At 64.3% G+C, this 17,848-nt stretch overlaps 1 protein-coding gene across 1 annotated transcript; it reads right to left on the bottom strand.

Annotated features, from left to right (window-relative positions):
• Positions 1-5,337: 5,337 nt before the first annotated feature.
• On the bottom strand, positions 5,338-9,636 carry NKX2-3 (NK2 homeobox 3). The gene is made up of 2 exons (XM_038410449.2): positions 8,681-9,636; positions 5,338-6,539 (listed from the first exon to the last, which is right to left on the bottom strand). Exons 1-2 carry the CDS (start codon positions 9,009-9,011, stop codon positions 5,911-5,913), a joined length of 960 nt encoding a protein of 319 aa, XP_038266377.1. The 5' UTR covers positions 9,012-9,636; the 3' UTR covers positions 5,338-5,910.
• Positions 9,637-17,848: the final 8,212 nt, after the last annotated feature.

Raw genomic sequence — 17,848 nt, 5'->3', positions numbered from 1 at the left:
AGAGGCTGAGGGAACTGGGATTGTTTAGTCTGTGGAAGAGAGGAATGAGGGGGGATTTGATAGCTGCTTTCAACTACCTGAAAGGGGGTTCCAGAGAGGATGGATCTAGACTGTTCTCAGTGGTGGCAGATGACAGAATGAGGAGTCATGGTCTCAAGTTGCAGTGGGAGAGGTTTAGGTTGGATATTAGGAAAAACTTTTTCTCTAGAAGAGTGGTGAAGCACTGGAATGCATTACCTAGGGAGGTGGTGGAATCTCCTTCCTTTAAGGTTTTTAAGGTCTGGCTTGACAAAGCCCTGGCTCGGAAGATTTAGTTGGGGATTGGTCCTGCTTTGAGCAGGGGGCTGGACTAGATGGCCTCTTGAGGTCCCTTCCAACCCTGATATTCTATGATTCTATGACTTCACTGGAGAGGAGCTACCCTAGCCAGCATCAGGGCCCAGGGCAGCAGGAGCGGGGTGGGGGGAAGCTTTGCTTGGCACCAAGGGCGCAAAGCAGGAGTGGAGCGCTCACCCTGCCATGGCAGCCCTTCTAGGTCCAGGTCCAGCCATGTGCTGTGTGATCCCAGTGCTGCAGTGTCTCCCAGAGTCTGGAGACAGCCTGGAACAATGGTTCTGAAAGGACAGAACTCCCAGAGCCCTGTTAATCTTACTGGGTGCTCCTGCTCAAGGGCAAGGGGGATACCAGTTAGTATTAACTATTTCCCTGCTGGTAATTGTAGCAGACTTTGGGAATTGCCACAGGAAGGAAGGAGGGGAGGTGCAGCAGCAAGGAAGGAGAGGAAGAGAGGAAGAAGGTTGGGGAAGGAAAGCAAACCAGGGCAGAGCTAGCGGTAGCCCAAGGCAATAGACTGCCCTGCTGGGTGATGCTGAAGGTGACAATAAGGCCCTGGGGGACAAAACAGCTAAGGGCTGGGTTCTCCCCTTTGGTTTTGTGTAAACTCCTGTTGGCACTGCTGGGAGCTCTGCTGTGGATGGAGGAAAGTCCTGAGCCACAGTCTGTTCCCTGGTCTGTAGGCCATCATTAAACATGGAATTGTCTCAGGACACAGCCCGAATTTGAGCCCCTGCCCCAGGCCTGGCGTCTTCTCTCCCTCTTGTTTGCTTCAGGTCATTGTATTGTTTTTAGACCAGTGTGTTTAACTTTAAGCCCTGTCCAAAATCCATCAGCACCTTCCCTTTCTGGCTCCCAAATTAGAGCCTGTCGCTCTTTCAGGAACAAACACAACTCATGATCTTTGCCCTTCAAGTCCCTCTCTCTGCACCCTCCTCCCCCACCTCTTCAGTCTAATCCCTTTCTGGGCTATACTGAATTATGGGTCTCGCTGAGATCATACAACGCCACAAATTAATTACACGTTGACTTTTAAAAGTGTTGTCTTGTGTAGAACTGTAATAATGTGCTGCCTTTCCGAAGTGCCCCCGTGCTTGAGGGGCAAGGGGAGTAGGAGACGGACTGGTTTTCTCTTATTTAGGCCATGCATTCATTTCCTTTGGCCATGGCTCTTCTCCCCAGATAGCTAGTCCTCTCTTCAATCTGAAAATGGCCTTTCCCCATCTCTAGTCGCTACTGTTTGTTCCTCCTCTAGTTTTTTTTCCTTTCTGAGCTGAGGTCACCAGCTGAGGACTAATATCATAAGAGCAGCCAGACTGGGTCAGACCCATAGTCCATCCAGCCCAGTATCCTGTCTCTGACAGTGGCCAGTGCCAGGTACGCAAGAGGGAATTAACAGAACAGGGCAATGTCATGTGATCCATCCCCTGTACCAGTCCCAGCTCCTGGCAGTCAGAAGTTTAGGGCACCAAGAGCATCTATGTGTGCAGGAGCACTGCAGTGATTTCCATATTATTTTCTGTCCCCTTGTCAGTCCAGTCTGCACCTAAGCATTCTGACCACTGCTATGCATTGAGCAGTCACCTTCATACACCCAGTCTTGACCACACACCTAGCCCATTCTCAGTGCGGGTTACAGCTCATTCTGAACCCATCAGTGCAGCATGGGAGTTTAACCAGTCCCAATAGGCCTTGCCTGGCACTTGTTTTCAGTGAATTTAATCTGTCCAGTTACCTAATTCGGGGCTAGAGTTGGCCCTCACGCTGCCCACTCCCCCGGACCCTAGTGGGCCTGCACTGGTGTGCACGAGGTTGGAGTTCGCCACCTGGCTGAATCTCTCCAAATCTCACAATCCTCCCTGGTCTTCATTAACAAAGTGTGCCTCCTCTCTATAGACCTGCCTTGCCAGGTGACTAGGGACTATTGTGAGCACCCCTGGGGTTAGTGGTGGTAATGTGAGATGCTGTCTCCCAGGGGCTGGTGCATGGGGCTGGGCATCTGGAGCTATTCTCAGCTCTGCTACTGAGCTGCCGTGTGACCATGGGCAAATCACTTCCCCTCTCTGGGCCTGTTTTCCCTCCTATACTTAGTCTGTTTAAACTGAAAGCTTTTTAGGGCAGATCCTGTCACTTCCTATGTAGCACCAGAGGCCCCAGTCTTGGCTGACATCTCTAGGTGCTACTGGGGAGAGTAATGATTGATTTCTCTCCACATACCTGGAGGCTCGGGGATGGTGCACTGAGCTGGGTGCCAGAAGACCATGATTGTACCCCTCACCACTACCAACTGCTGTGTCTGGTAGTTGGCTGGCCAATCTGTAACCCATCACTGCTCTAACCCCTACATGACTAGTAACAAAAGCCCAACTATGTTCTAAACCCCAGGAATAGAATCCAGGATTCCTCTTCTCCAATAGCTTTCTGCTGTCTGGCAAATAGTTGTGTAACTCCGTAGCCGGGTTTGTGTTACTACCCCTGTAACCAGCCCAATTAAAAGAAAAATTACTTCTTCAGTGGTAGTGGTACAGAGTAGGAGCTGTGGATCTAAGGGTTCAGGGTTCAAATCTAGCTACAGGATGGACTCTTTTCTTACTGGCTTTCTTTAAAAACAAAAATCAAATCAAACCTGATTTAATTCACACAGGGAGCAAATGTCCCTTAAAATGGGTTTATAGCTAAAATCAGCAGGTGTCAGATAGGTATGGCACACAGCCAAATCCAGGCGGTCCTCATTTGAGTCACTTGTCAAAGAGTTTGATGTCTTGTTCCATAGCACCCAAGCCTTTAGTTACCCATCAGCTCATGCCTCTGACCAGCACCACGGGAATGGGAATCTCACCCAGGAGTTCCTCTCTGGGTTAGTTATGGGCTCCGCAGGGCCAGGGAGCCGGCACCACCGCAGGCTCAAGCAAACTGGTCAGCAGAAGCTGGAGCAGGAGGGAGGGACCAACCCCACAGGCAAGGCTGAACTGTACCCAGCCTGTTGCTGAGGCTGCGATACCACGGTGAGGTGCGTGTTACAGACCCGTGCTCCCCGTCCCCACACGCTGGCTCTGGCCTGACCCGGAGCAGGATTCTGATTGCGAGCCACGCCCGCAGCAGTGCAGACATCCTCCAACTCTGGGGCCCGGGACCCCCTCTCCTGCCCCCCCACACCAGAGGGGCCATGGTGGGTGCCAGGAGGAGGCCCCAGATGTCCTGGCCCCAGCACCTTTGCCCTCATCCTGCCTCGGGATGCGGAGCGGGGGCAACAGTTCCAGCGAGACGGGCCTTTCCCAGAGCTGTCAGTCCCCTCCTGGCTTCTCAGTGGGTGGCCCCGGGCTGGGCCCAGAGCCCCTGAGGACGCCCCAGGCCGGTACCCCTGGCCCAGGCAGAGCTGCACCCGGGCCCAGCCCACGCTCGGACAGCCGCAGGAAGCCGCGGGGACCCTCCAGCTCGGGCTCTGCCTCAGAGGGCGCGCAACTAGAAATCCACCTGAACCCCTTCTGATCTGCAGTGACCCCCCCAGCCCAGTCCCATACCCTGCCCGCCAGCGCCCCATTCCCCATAGCTCCCGGACACCACATTCCCCCACAGCCAGCCCCCAACACCATCCCCCAAACCTCCCCACATCCAGCCCCCCGCTCCTACCCACCCTGCCGACCCCCACATCCTCCGCCAGCCCATTTCCTCAGCTCGCCCAGTCCCGACCTCCTGACCCCACCCCTGACACTTTCTCCGCTGCTCACACTCATTCTCGCACCCCGGCCCAGCGAGCGCTCCGGACTCAGAGCCCGGGTACTGTGCCCAAGTCCGCGGGACGCTCCGGCGGTGCCTTTGGTGGGCAGGTCCAAGCCCCCGGCCCCCCAGTGACTCCTAGCGGAGCAGGACGGGTCCCTGCCCCCCCCCCCGTCACTCTCTGGGGCTGGGTCCCTGCCCCTCTCCCCGCCCCAGGTTTCAGACTTTTACATTCAGGAAGCGGCTCAAACGCCTCGGAGCCGACCCGGAGCTGGGGCAGCTTCTCCCCCTTCCCCCAGTCCCATCCCCCTCTCGGCCCCGTCCCCTGAGCCCGTGCTCCCGGTCCCCACAGCCCGCCGCGGGCAGGCCCTGGGGCCCCTCCCCCTGCTGCACCAGCGAAATTGCTAAACTTGTAGCAATAATGACCCGGCATTGAGGCTGCCCGGCCGGGCCGCCCTTAATCAGCGCGCCCCGCGGACCCCCCTCCTCTCCCCCTGCGCTCACAGAAAGGGGAACAAAACCCAGCACGTTTCTCATCCTGCGCGCATAAAGCGCAGGGCCCGGGCCCCAGCGGGGGGCCGAGCGGCCCGTCAATCTCGGCGCCTGGGCCCCTTTGTCCCTCGCCTCCCTGCCACACCTTTTGTTCCCGAATCCAATAAGCGCCTATTCTCGCCACCTTCCCCGGCGGCTCCTTTCAGCGCCGGACCGGCGGCCACAATGGCCCGGCTCTGCGCCGCGACTCCCCATTCAGCGCCTTGGCACGCTCACAATCCGCCGAGCGGGCCGGGCTGCTCGGCCCCTGCGGGACAAGGGGATTACAGCGCCGCCCCCGAGTCCCGGGTCTCCCCGGCCCTGCGTCCCCCTGCATCAGCCCAGGGATCGGCTTCCCACAACTGGCCGCCGCCAGGGCGACTGCCCTGAGCAGCCCGGCCGCTGGCTCCGGGGCTGGGCCTGGCGGCAGCCGGTTTTGTACGAGGGACTCGCCTCTCCGCACCCGCGGTGAAGCCACCGGCACAAAGCAGGGCTCGGCGCTCCCCAGCGCTCAACCGAGTCCTGGGAGCGGGGCAGCGGAGCACAGGGACCCGGCAGCGCCGAGCCGGGGAGACCCCCATGGGGGGATGGCTGGGAACAAGGGCAAATCTCCCATTGACTACAACGGGGCCGGGGCTTCACCCCTAACGTACAACATCCCGTGGGCTGGGGCGAACGGAAATCCCCCGCCCCCTGTCCGCTCTGGTCCCTGCCCGAGGCCACGAGCTCCCGGGCCGCTAACAATGAGGCGCGGGGGCTATTGCACCTGTTTTATTAACTCTCTCGCTCCTGCGCGGGCTGGCACTTACAGCGGATACAGAGTAGATACAGGGGCCCGGCTCTCCGCGCGGCTGCCTCCCCAAGACCCCGACACTTTGGCTTTTTACAAGCGAAGCTGCTTGGACGGTGCGGGGATTCCAGCTCCATGCCCAGCCCGGCAGCCGAGCCACCCAGAGCCGAGGGACGCGTTCCCATCCCCGGCCGCCGTGGGGGATCGGACAGGCTTTGGGCCGAGCCCCCTTCTGCCCTGCGGCCCCAACAGCTGCTGCGCCGGTCCCCCTCCCCCGCCAGGGGCACGGAGGGGTCGGGACTGGTGCTCCGGCGAGCGCAGCGACCCTCAGTTGCCCAGCTTGGGAGGAGGCTGGGCCATCGCGCTGGCCGGTGCGTGCAGCTCCTGCCCTGGGCGAAGCGGCGGGGAGAGCTGCGCTGGGTTCCAGTCTGCCTCTAGCGAGCAGCCTTCGGTCACCAGCCGGGGGCGGCGAGGTTTCCTGTCCTTCCCCGGGGCCACCAGGCTCCCTCCTGGCCCAGAGTGTCCGCCGCCCCGCGCGGCTACCAGGCCCGGATCCCCTGCAGAGCGCCCTGGCTGCAGGAGGGCCCCGCGGGCCCTTGGTGCAGGGGCTGGGCCGCGCCGCCGAACGCGCCCAGGTTGCCCATGTTCACGAAAGGCCCCGCGCCCGCGCCCGGGCTGCAGGCGGGCTGCCCGCCCGCGCCGCCCCCGGGGTAGCTGCAGGCGTAGCTGGCGTTGTAGGCGGCCGAGTTGCCGTAGCCGTAGGCCGGGAAGCCGTTGTAGGAGTAGGGCGCGTTGTAGGGCGAGCCGTAGCCCGGCGAGCCCCCGAGGCACGGCTTGCCATCCCGCACCAGCACCGGCACGGCCACCCGGCGAGGCGGCGGCGGCGCGGGGCCCAGCTCCAGCGACTTGTCCTGCCGCTGCCGCTTGCACTTGTAGCGCCGGTTCTGGAACCAGATCTTCACCTGCGTGGAGGTGAGCTTGAGGCTGCTGGCCAGGTGCTCTCGCTCCGGCGCCGACAGGTAGCGCTGCTGCTTGAAGCGCCGCTCCAGCTCGAAGACCTGCGCCTGGGAGAAGAGAACGCGCGGCTTCCTGCGGCTCCGGGGCTTCGGCCTCTCCGCCTCCTCCGGCTTCTCCGCGGAGCTCGGCGGCTGCTTCAGGCCGCAGCGCTCTGCTCGGGGGAGAGGCAGGGTTAGGGCGGGCGCCGGGGGAGCGGGCCTCGCCCACGGGGCCGCCCCGGCCCGACTTCACGCCCCGAGCCTGGTGCGCGCCGCTGGGCACATGGCCTAGAACGGTCCCGGGGCAGACCCGGCCTCGGCCCAGCCAGCGCCCCGCCGGCGGCCAGGCCGCGGGCGGGCGAGGGCTGGACTGTGGCCTGCCAGTGTGAGGGGAGCTGCGTGTGTGTTTGTGCGGGATGTCCTGGGGGGTGTGATGGTCTGGTGTGTGCTTACACGAGTGCGCAGTGGTGTGTATTTCAGTGCCTGCCTGTGTGATCGCGGTGTTGCTGTATGCACAGGGTGGTTGTGTATGTGTGTGATCCGGGTGTTGCTGTACACTCCGGTGGCTGTGTGTGTGTGTGTGTACACTCCGGTGGCTGTGTGTGTGTGATCCAGGTATTGCTGTAGGCCCTATGTAGCTGTGTGTGTGTATGTGTGTGATCATGGTGTTGCTGTACACTCCGGTGGCTGTGTGTGTGTGATCAAGGTGTTGCGGTAGGCCCTGCTTAGCTCTGTGTGTGTGTGTGTGATTGCGGTGTTGCTGTACACTCCAGTGGCTCTGTGTGTATGTGTGTGTGATCACGGTGTTGCTGTAGGCCCTGTGTAGCTGTATGTGTGTGATCATGGTGTTGCTGTACACTCCGGTGGCTGTGTGTCTGTGATCTCAGTGTTGCCTTAGGCCCTGGGTGGCTGTGTGTGTGTGTGATCATGGTGTTGCGGTAGGCCCTGGGTGGCTGTGTGTGTGATCATGGTGTTGCTGTAGGTACTGGGTGGCTGTGTGTGGGGTGATTCACCCCCCAGCTCTGTGTGTGTGACCAGGGCTGTGCAGTATTTCAGGGCGCTGAGCTTGGTGTGCACTCCGTGGGCTGCGTCACATTTCATGTCTCTGCAGAATCCCAGCTGGTGTGTGTGAGCAGGGGGCTAGAGCAGTGTATACAGGGGGGTGCTGAAAACCATTGACCCAGACTGTAAACCCTGTACCTGGTGGAAACTACTCCAAGCCAAGTCGGTCAGTCCCCCCCCCCCCCGCAGTTCCAGCCCCGGTGTGTGTGTGCAGAGAACAGAGGGGGTTACGGGGCCCGGCTCTGCTCAGGGTTCTGGCCCCTCACTGCTGGCCTGGAAAACAGGTCCCTGGCGGGTCCGAGCCCCCTCGGCCAGTGGGGCAGTTTGTGGGAGTCTCTACGCTCCAGGCTAAGCGCTGGCCTCCCCAACTCATCCCCCGTAAGTCGGACTCCGTCCGGAAGGCAAAGAGCAAGACCCTCCCGCGCTAGGCTGACATCCCCGCACGCCTTATGGGGACAGGGCGGGGTGCGGCCTCTGTTCTTTCCCGGAGCCCGCCCGCTTCCCCTCAAGCACCCCGGAGCAGCAGCAGCCGCCAGATCCATTCGCCTGCCTCCTTCCCCTCCTCGCCCGAGGCCTGGGCCCACCGCGGGGCCGGGACCCTCCCGCGTCTCCACCGGGCCCGGTTCTGCCCCTCCAAGCAGCCTCCCGCAGCAGGAGCGGGCCCGGTCTGCGCCCAGCGACCCCGTTCACTCCCCCTGCCTGGGGTGGGCTAGTTCCCGGCTCCCGAGAACAGGGCGGGGGTCGGATTCGGGCGCCACTTCGGCGAGTGACAGTCCCGGGGCCGCCTCTGCTCGCGGGGTGCTGCGGGAGCCGGGGCTCGCCCCGCAGGTTATTGTTCCTGTCACAGCGCGGTGCAGCGCCTGGGTCAATCGGAACAGAGCCTGCCCGCCCCGCTGACCTCCCGTCCGCACCCGGGCACCGCGGTGACCCCCGGCCCTCGGACCTGCCTTCTGCGGGCAGGGGGAGAAATTCGGGAGAAGACCCGCGCGGGGCGGACTCCGACTTCACTCCTGCTGGGGGCGGCAGCGGTGGAGGAGCGCTATGGGGCGGATGGGCACGGGAGCTGCGGTGGAGGAGCGCTATGGGGTGGATGGGGTCAGCGGGTGCGGAGGCTGACACAAAGTCCCGTTAGCCCTGCTGTGGGGTGATGATGGGTGGGGAGAAGTTGCAGGGGTCCCTTCCCCCTGCCCCGAGCCGGGTTAGCGCCACATTGTTAACAGCGCGGCCGCGGGGTCGCTGCCCCCATACTCACTGGGGTCCCGATCCAGCTCTTCTCCCGGGCCATTGGGCTCACAGGAGTCCCGCAGCACCGCGTGCACATAGTTTTCCGGGGAGAGCCCCACGTCCCCTTGGCTCTCCGCCGCGGCCATGGAGCTCAGATAGGACAGCTTCTCCTCCTCCTCCTCTTCCTCCCCGTCGGAGAAGCGGGAGCCGTCCCCAGCAGCCAGCAGGCAGGCTGCCGAGTGGAAGTGCTGCTCCAGGTGCTGCTGCAGCTGGACTCCATAGTGCGGTTCCTGCTGCTCCAGGTTGAGGATGTCTTTGACAGAGAAGGGGGTGGAGGTGACGGGGCTCGGTAACATCATCGGGGCAGCGCGAACAGCCAATAAACCCTGGGGGCGGTGCAGCGCCCTGCGCAGGGCCCGGCGGCGCTCCGGGGTGCTGGGGGGGCGCAGCGCCCTGGGCGGGGGAGCAGGCAGCGCCGCGCGCTGATAAACTAGGAGCCGCGCCTGCTCCTGGCTAAGTTGCCTCCATTAGCCCGGCACTGGGGGTCTGCGTTTTGTTACAGCCTCTGCGGGGACCAGCCAAGGGCTCGCGAGCCTCCTCTGCCCCGGGCCAGCACGTCACGGCGAGGAGGGGCCGGGGCCCTGTGGGCAGCCTCCCCATTGGAGGGTGGGGGTTGCTGAGCCGGCCCCTTGAGCCCCGGCCCGAGATCCGGCTGCCCTACCAGAAATAGCAATGTCTTAAAGGGAGGCTGGGGGAGGCTGCTCCAGGAGCGCGCCAGACCGGGCCTGGCACCCACCTGGCTGGGCAGAGGCTGCGGGACGGTGTGTGGGGGTCAGGGAGCCCCAGCTGTGCGGATCCCAGGGGTGCCCTGGACAAAGCCGGTGCTGCCACTGCTCATGTCAATGCTAAGTACATGTAGGTAGGTAGGCACATCACACAACTTGCGCCGGGCCCGGGGAGCGCTCAGAGGCCCGGGGAGTGCGGGATGGTGCGCGAGGGTCTCCGAACAGGTCTACCCAGGGGAATCGCTGTGAGAGAACAAACCCCTGCCCGCTCCCGGCCTAGGGTCCCATTGGAAAGCAGCCAGAAGTCTCACTGAGCAGCTCCTACGGCCGGCGGCGGGTACTGCCCCGGGCCTGTGCCGATTTCTGTCCTGCCCCGCACCCCTTCTCCCCGCTCGAGGGGCTCTCTCCTGGGCCTGCCTCCGGAGAAGGGGGCCACCATGCCCCCTGCCTGGTGAAGGCGCCCGGCGCTGCTCTCAGGAGCAGGAGCCCTGGGGCCGCAGGCGATGGCCTGCAGGAGCTGGGGGATCCACGACGAGATTCCCACCTGGGAGCCCCCCTATCGCCTCCAGGAGACTGAAGCTGCGAAACGGACAAAGGAGAGTTTTTAAAAATAAAGGGTGAAATCTGGGCTCCACTGAAGTTAGTGGAAAACTCCCCGGGCCGCCCCTGGGCCCTGCGCTCTCTGCTGCTGTGAATTGGCCGGGCTCCACTGTCTTTCGCGGAGCTCGGCTGGTTTACATCAGAGGAGGATCTGGCCGAACTCCGCCGTCCGCGCTGCCGAGAGATCAGGATCGGCCCAGAGAGTCCATACGACTGTGGACGCCGCAATTCAGAGCAGGGCAGGAGACCCAGACCCAGCACCGATTTCTGCTGCCGGCGCGGGCCGGGCTCTGTCTGGGAAGTCAGATCCAGAGCTGCAAAGGAAAACCCCAAACGAGCCGAACTCTGCAGGCAAAGCCCCGGACGGCCCGGCGCAGAGCAGTGTCGTTCGTTTTCGTTCTACACAAGCCCGGGGAGGCGAGAGCGTGTGGCGGCGTCTAGGGGAGATCGAGGCAAAGAGGGGACAGCCCGGCAGGTAGGCTGCCTGCAAAGGGGGGTGCTGAAAATAATTATCTCCCCGCAGCGAACCCTCCTGTGAATTTTCGCGGCGAGGGGCCGATAACCCGCCCTCCGCGGCCCCGGCCACGGGTCCAATCCTGGCGCCCTTTGGAGGCAGCCGGGGAAGAAAGGCCCGAAAACGGGAACGAGGAGCCCAGCTGTCCAGTCAATCCACCGATGTCTACAGATTTTTAGTCTCTTCCTGGCGGCCCGACTGGGAGGTATATGCGGGGCAGGACAGCCGCTTCCAGGACAACAAAAGGGAAAAGCGAAGGGGGGACAGTGACCGCGGGGATATTCCGTTTTAACGAACAATTGTGTTGCTCCGCAGGCCCGTACGAATCGAAACGGGGACGCCGAAAGCGGATCCCGTGGCGCCGGCGGACGTGAGCACGGACAGCAGGTCGCGTGAGTACCCGGCACACTCGGGGGCTGCTCTGGGGGCTTCCCGGCCCCCCGGCGCTCTGGCTTCCGCGCTTCACCCCAGGCACTCGGGGAGGCGAATTGCGCCAGCCCGACCCGGCGGCGGGTTCCGCAGGTGCGGGTCCAGTTTTCTTTTTCCACCAGGTGTTTGATTATTTCCCGACTCTTCCCTGTGGTTCTCGCGCCCCGGCCTCAGGCCCAGCTCGGTGTTTGTGGGCAAAGAAACTTGCCGCGGGCGGGGCAGTTCTGCGGTTTATTTACAGGTAAAAGTTAAACCGAATTTAATTCCTGCGGCGCCGCCGCCCGGACCCGTGAGACTCGGACCCGGGGATTATCGCTAATAATTATCACTAATCTAGATCTAAAAGATTTCGATACAATAACTAACTATAATTCATAATTTCTGCCGAAAACATTTGGATGCAAGAACCGATCGATAACAATTTCCGCGAGAGACTTTTCGCTGCGGTAGCGGGCGGAGAGGGGCTGATCGTTGTTACACACCGCCCGGCTGGAAGAGGATCATTATCAATCGCACATTTTAAAAGAATTCGATACTTGCCGGGCGGCTCCCGCCAGCTCCCCTGCACCGCGCCGCCGGAGAACAGCGACTGCTCCCGGCTCAGCGTCGTTCCATGGAGTTCCCTGCCTCGGCGAGCTCACCCACCCCGCCGCCCCGGGGCTGTGGCAGGGCCTACCTGGGGGCCCCGATTTCGGCCTGGGAGCCGCTCCCTCTGTCTTGGCCACCTCCACCCGGATCGGGCCCCGCTGGCTGTTAACGTCGGCCCGGGGCTGGCTGCTGAGCGCTGCACAGCTTTGGAGGCTGCGGCTCCGAGGGGTGAAATCCCGGCCCCGCTGCCCCCCAGTGACTTCTATGGGGCCAGGGCTTCGCGGGGAATCCCGCGAAGGGCTGGTGAGGCTCCGGGTGTTGCACTCCGCAAGGCCGTGCTGAGCCGAGCTGCCCCGAGGGGAAGGCAGCTGCCCCCAGGGCCGCAGTTAACGGGCGGCCTGGAAAGGCCCGAGCGCCCCGAGCCGCCTCCCCGAGCCCTGCAGGGTCCCGGGGCTGCGAGGCAATGGGGGAGGTTCAGTTGCGATAGCGGCTGGCGCAGGGGCCCCGGCCTGGGTAAGCGAGCCTTTCGCCGCAGCGACCCCCGGCCGGTTTGTCCTCGGCGTGGGGAGGACGCTCCACAGCCTGGGCAAGGGGCGCCTGGCAAAGGCGGGGGGCGCTTTCCTCCCCCGTGGCTGCCCTGCGCGCTGGGACTCTGCCTGCGGGGTCGGGAGCCCCTGCACGGGGCTAGCCCTGCCCGCGGCCTGTCGCCCACACGCTCCCATCTCCCCTGTAGCCTCGATCAATGGCACCGTAGCCACGCTCGGGCCGCGCCCGGCGGTTCGTGGCCTGGAAGCCAGAAGCTTGTTCGACTTGGGCCCTCAGCTCCGCCGCACCCCTTGGGGCTGGGGCCGGGGCCGGGGCCGGGGCCGGGGAGACTGGGGTCTACTCCCAGAGCAAGGCATGCATCCCTGAGCCTGGTTCTGGGCCCAGCCGGGACTGGGCGGGGGTCCCACGGAGGCCCAGCTCCCTGTCCCCGAGCCCGGCGCATCCAGGAGGGGTTGACCGCGGGACGCATCCAGCCCAGAGCGTTGTTTTGGTGCAAAGGCAGAAATCTGGCGGCCCCGCGGGCACTCGGGTTCCACCGCAGGAAGCAGCGGGGCGCGGAGAACAGGGGCTGAAGAGAGGTTTCCCAGCAGCAGCCGGGTTACTCCGTATCCGCAAAAAGAACAGGAGGACTCGTGGCACCTTAGAGACCAACACATTTATTTGAGCATCAACTTTCCTGAGCTACAGCTCGCTGCATCGGATGCAGTCACCCTCCTCCGCGCCAGACCTGTTCGCAGGCCGCCCAGATCTCAACGAGCGAGGGCCTGTCCGCTGCCCGGCCCGCGCCCTGTTCTGGGCATGGGGCTCTCACGGGCCAGGCCCGGCCTGGCCCAGCAGCCCAGTGACTCTCCCGCGTCCCCCAGCCGTTGTTCACTTTAACCTTTCTGATTTTCATCAGGGTTTAAATTAAACTAAACTGTAAATAAGCCAAGCGCTGCTTTGCCCTGGCCAGGCGGCTCCAGGGTGGGCCGACGCTGCAGTCGGTTAGTGTCGATATTAACGTTGTTACAATCAGCCCGGCTGCCCGGCCTGGGGCAGGCTTCGCACCCCGTGGACAGCGCTGGGGAGGCCCTGGGCGGGGGCACCTGTCCCGGCGTTTCACCCGCCTCCTCCTGGCAGCGCCCTGGCCCCCTTCGCTCCCCTTTGGCATCCACCCCACACCCAGACACAGCGGGCTCCGCTGCAGCCGCGTGGAGCAGGACCCAGGCCCTGCTAGGGCGGGCGGCGCAGGCGGCTCAGGGTTAATGGAGTTTCCCTCTGGGCCCTGACGGGTCTGTGCGTCCAGCCCGCGGGCTGTTTGCCCGGCAGGGACCCACTTCCCCTAGCGCTGGGGCAGTCTGATTCGGCCGGGTGCAGAGCGAGTGGAGGGACTGGATGGATCCGCTCCGAGCTGGTTCAGCGGGTGCGGGCCCGGCTGGATGGATCCCCGCGACTTCAGCTGTTGAGGGCTGCTATTCTTATGAACCCTACATGGCAGCAGCTGGCGGCCGGGCCCGGGCCGGCCCGGCTGCTCGCTGGCAGGAAGTGACTGACCCGGCGAGAGAGGGACTCCTCTGTCCAAGGCCCGAGACTGCAGCAATGGGGCGAGCTGCATAGACGCACGCGGGGTGGTGGGGAACAGAGGGATCCGCTGGAGGGTCCACGTGTGCGGAAAGATCGAGGGCGGATTGTAGGGACCCACTGAGGTGGGCTGTGCACGGGGTTGGTTGGATCCATGGGGTCACGGATCCGAGCAAACGAGCCTCCAGCGGCCCCGATCTGCCAGAGAGCCGGTTCATTCAGCTCGATCCAGCAGCAGCCGCTGCTCCCCGGGCCCGATTGCTCCCGCCGTGGGATCATAGCAGGGGGCTCCACTAAGGCCGGGTCCTACCCGCCTCCCCCAGGACTTGTGCCCGTCCGCGGCTGGCGACGCAGAGGCGGCTGAGCCCGGGGCGGGGATTTTAGTTCCTTCCACCCCGGAGCCGTCCACCCGGAGCGGCGGCACTGGCTGGTCGGGCCGGGTCGGGACAGTAGTTTGCTCCGCTGGCTAGGGGTGTCTTTTCCCCCTGGGAGTGAAAAGTGGGTAAAACAAACTGCGATTTACTCGGGCCCGAGCGCGGCGGCGGGAAGGCCGAGCCGGCCTAGAGCCGGGGGCTTCCCTTCGTGCCCAACGTGCCTAGGGATCCGACCCCCGGGGAAAGGGGCTGGGACGCCGCAGGCACCCCAGCCCCGAGGGCTCCGGGCAGTCCCCGCACATACGGGCACAGGGGAAATACCCTCCGCGGCTGCTCTTCCTTTCCCAGGAGTTGTTGGCCTTATTGGAAATCCCGCCCGGCCCGATTCCCCAAAACGCCCAAATAAGGGAAAGGGAGCGCGGCGCTGGGGGGGGGGGACGGGATACAGCGCGGGGGAGTCACATGGGCCCGGGCCCCGAATCCCAGGCAGGGGCCGGATCCTGCACACGCTCCCTTAGGCTGCTAGCGGGCCTGGCCCGAAACGGTGTGAGCGCAGGGGGCAGCCCAAAGCCTGAGGGAGCGCGGCCCCCAGGTGGGCAATGCCGCTGTGGGTGAGCCCCGGCTGCGGGGAGCCGCAGGGTAACGTGCTGCAGGGAAAGACCGGAGGGGGAGCCGGGGTGCAGCAGACGCCGCCCTGACCACGCCTCACGGCTTTGGGCTGGGTCCGGAGCACAGCGCAGGTGTTAGGGTCCTTGGAGAGCGCACAGGGCCTGCGTGGGGAGGGACAACGGCTTCCACCGGGGCTGCGCCAGCGCTCGGGAGCCGAAGGAAGCTCCGCGGGGCCTGCTGGGGTGGACCCATGGCACGAATCCCCCCCAGAGGCAGGTGGGGCCGGCCGGCGCAGGCGTGGCGGAGTCTGTTCCAGGCTCTGCCACTCACCTGGGGACCCCCACCCCCGCGTGTGTTTCCTCTCCAGACTCTGCCTTGCCTCGGCAGGGCAGGGGCAGTAGGCCTGCGTGTGAGCGCAGCGCCCCCCAGGCTGGGCTCCGCTTCCCGGCCGCTACTGGGCCCTGCACAATTCATGGATAAACCCGCAGGGCGCCGGGTGCCCCTGCGCTGCACTTGGGAGCAATGGAGAATCGCAGCGCCAATGCAGCGTTGCTAGAGGCCCGTGGGGGGGGGGACTCTGGCTGAGGGAATATAGGGAGCTCTGTGGAAGGAGTGGGGTGGTATAGTTAAGTGGTTTGAGCATTGGCCTGCTAAACCCCGGGTTGTGAGTTCAATCCTTGAGGGGGCCATTTAGGGATCTGGTGCAAAAATTGGGGATTGGTCCTGCTTTGAGCAGAGGGTTGGACTACATGACCTCCTGAGGTCCCTTCCAATTCTATGAGGGTGCGAGGGAGGGCGGCCTGCTGGCCAATAAAGGAAGTTGGGGGTCCCGGTGTTGGGCGTGTCCCTGGCTGTGGGGACCAGCAGGTGGGTTTCTTACGCTCCCGGCAGTTTGGCCCCGGGGCTTTCCTCGCCTGCTGGGCCAGGGGCGCAAGGATGGCTGCGCTATTAATGGTTATTTTATTTATATCATTAGCGGCGCCCGCTGCGCTCTGTTTACAGCGCGGCCTTGTTGTCCCAGCCGCTTCTCCGCTCTGTTTAGACAGGGGATTATTGTAATGGATGGCCCTCGCTCTGCGGATGCTGCGCCCGGAGCCAAGACCCAGAAAACAGCCCGCGGGGGCCCTCCCAGCAGCGGAGGCGCTGGAGACCCCGGGGGAGGCGCTGGCGCCGAGAGGAAAACGTTTCCCTTCCTGCAGGAGCCCGGGGCTCAGGGTGCCGGGTTCGCAGGCCGGCGCCCCTCCGGCACAGCCCGCCTACAGGGCCCGCTGGCCAGGAGATGGGCGCTCCCAGGCGGGGTTGCTAATTGTTCCATTAGTGCCTGGGGGCTGAGTGCTGCTGGGAGGCCCAGCGCTAATGGCTGTAAACAAACAAACATTAATCCCTGGCTGTCTCCAGCTCCGGCCCGGGGCCTTTGATCTTCTCCTGTCCCGGCCGACGGGACACAACAGAGCCGCCTCATTGTCCCGTAATCCCGACCGCCGCCCTCGGCTGCGGGGACCCGGGCGGCAGGAGGAAATCCAGAGGGGGCTCTAGCCGGAGCAAGACCGGGCTGAGGGCCAGGGCAGTGTCTCTCTTATCACGCTGCTAATCTGCCTCCAGTCCCGTCCCGGCTGGGCTCCCGCATAAAACGCCGGCGGCCCATGTGCGAGTGACACCCAGGGGCGGCGCCTGCCAGGCAGGGTGAGCCCCGCGGCGAAACCGGGGTGTGCGCACCTCGGAGCTGCAGCTGGGCGCTGATAGCAGCTCCGGGAGCCCCGCATGCTCATACGGAGCCTCAGGGCCGGGAGCAGAAACCCGCAGCTGAGACTAACGTGTGGGATGGAAGGAAAGGGGGCGCCTCGTGTGACTGCCGGGAGAGCTGCGGGGGAGCCCCCCTTTGCGTCCCGGCCTGACCCTAGCGCTCCCCTCGCGTTTGTTACATCCCAGGGCGGAGACGTGCCTGGGATGGACCCGCCTGACCCCTCGGGGCGCAGACCGCGGCAAGGGGCTCCCGGGACCCAGGCGTCCGACAGCAGCTCTCCTGCCTTCTGCGCCCATCCCGGGGTGTGTGTCGCCATCCCGGACGGCGCCGTGCGCCGACCGGGACCCACAGGGCCCCTGCAGCGTGACGCCCGGCAGGGGGCTGCTGCGGGTACCCGGCCAGGCCCGTTTTCCCCGGCTCTGCCCGACGCTGCCCCCGCGCCAGCTCTATTTACACAGAGCCTGCCTTTGTGTAAACGCTCCCGCTCTAGCGTTTATCTCAGGGCCCGTCTGTTTCTCGTTCTCTGTCAGCCGCGGCCCGATGACAAATGGGCCCTTCCCACGAGCTCTGGCCCGCTGATTTATGTGGGAACCGCAGGGACCGGGGTCCCTGGGACACCCCCAAATGGCGCTTCCCCTTCTTCGGCGAGCTCCGGGACCCCAGCACGCAGCTGCCTGCATGGGTGAGAAAGGGGTGGATACAGCCGGGACCTTGACTCCCCACCCCGATGGGGGGCCCTGTCTCTCCCCAGCAGGGGAAACCCAGCTCCCGCTGTGCTCCTTTGCCAGGTGCCCCGAAGCCTCCCAGGGTCGGTCCGTCTCCCTGCCCCCTGCTCTGACCCGGGCAGCAAGGGGTTCCAGCCCCCGCGCCATTCCTGCGCGCCGACACCCTCCTTCCCTTCCCCACAGCGCCGGGCGCCGCCCGGAGTATCCGTGCCCCTGCACCTGCCCCAGCCCGATGCAGACCTAACCGCCACAGGGTTAGTGCGCGACGGCTCCGCCAATCAGCCAGCAGTACAGCCGGCTCGAGCTCATTTGCATATTTAATTGGCTGAGGCTTGGAGCCGCAGGGTTTGTACCTCACCCGGTCCCCATGGTCTCTAGGGGCTCCCTGGGAGCGGAACCAGCCGCTGGCTGCGGCGGGACCGGCTCCTTGCTCCACACCCACAGGCTCAGCGCCCCTAACGATCTTTGCCGGCCCCAGCGGAAGCAGCTCCCATAACTTCCAGCTGCGTCCTGGATCGCCTGGAGTTGTCCCGAGCGAATCCAGCGCGGGGCCCAGTTCCCCAGCCCGGTTCGAGGCGGGCTCAGCCCCCGACCCTGCCCCGCGGAGCCTCCTCCGCGGGTTTGTCCCAGTGCCTGTGCTCAGCCCGCAGGGCAGTGCCGCCAGTGCCGTGTGGGGCGCCCCAGCCCCAGGAGAGTCCGGGTGTGGGGCACTGTCTGGTAGC

This window comes from Dermochelys coriacea, chromosome 7 (genome assembly GCF_009764565.3).
Source record: "Dermochelys coriacea isolate rDerCor1 chromosome 7, rDerCor1.pri.v4, whole genome shotgun sequence".
NCBI lineage: Eukaryota > Metazoa > Chordata > Testudines > Dermochelyidae > Dermochelys > Dermochelys coriacea.
The sequence above is the reverse complement of the archived record's forward strand: the minus strand, read 5'-3'. Positions and strand labels throughout refer to the sequence as shown.

Excerpts from the sequence above, each read along its gene's own strand:
- NKX2-3 (XM_038410449.2), bottom strand. The coding sequence starts at position 9,011 with ATGATGTTACCGAGCCCCGTCACCTCCACCCCCTTCTCTGTCAAAGAC. Across the intron at positions 6,540-8,680 it reads AGAGCTGGATCGGGACCCCA|AGCGCTGCGGCCTGAAGCAG; the intron begins GTGAGTATGGGG and ends TCCCCCGAGCAG.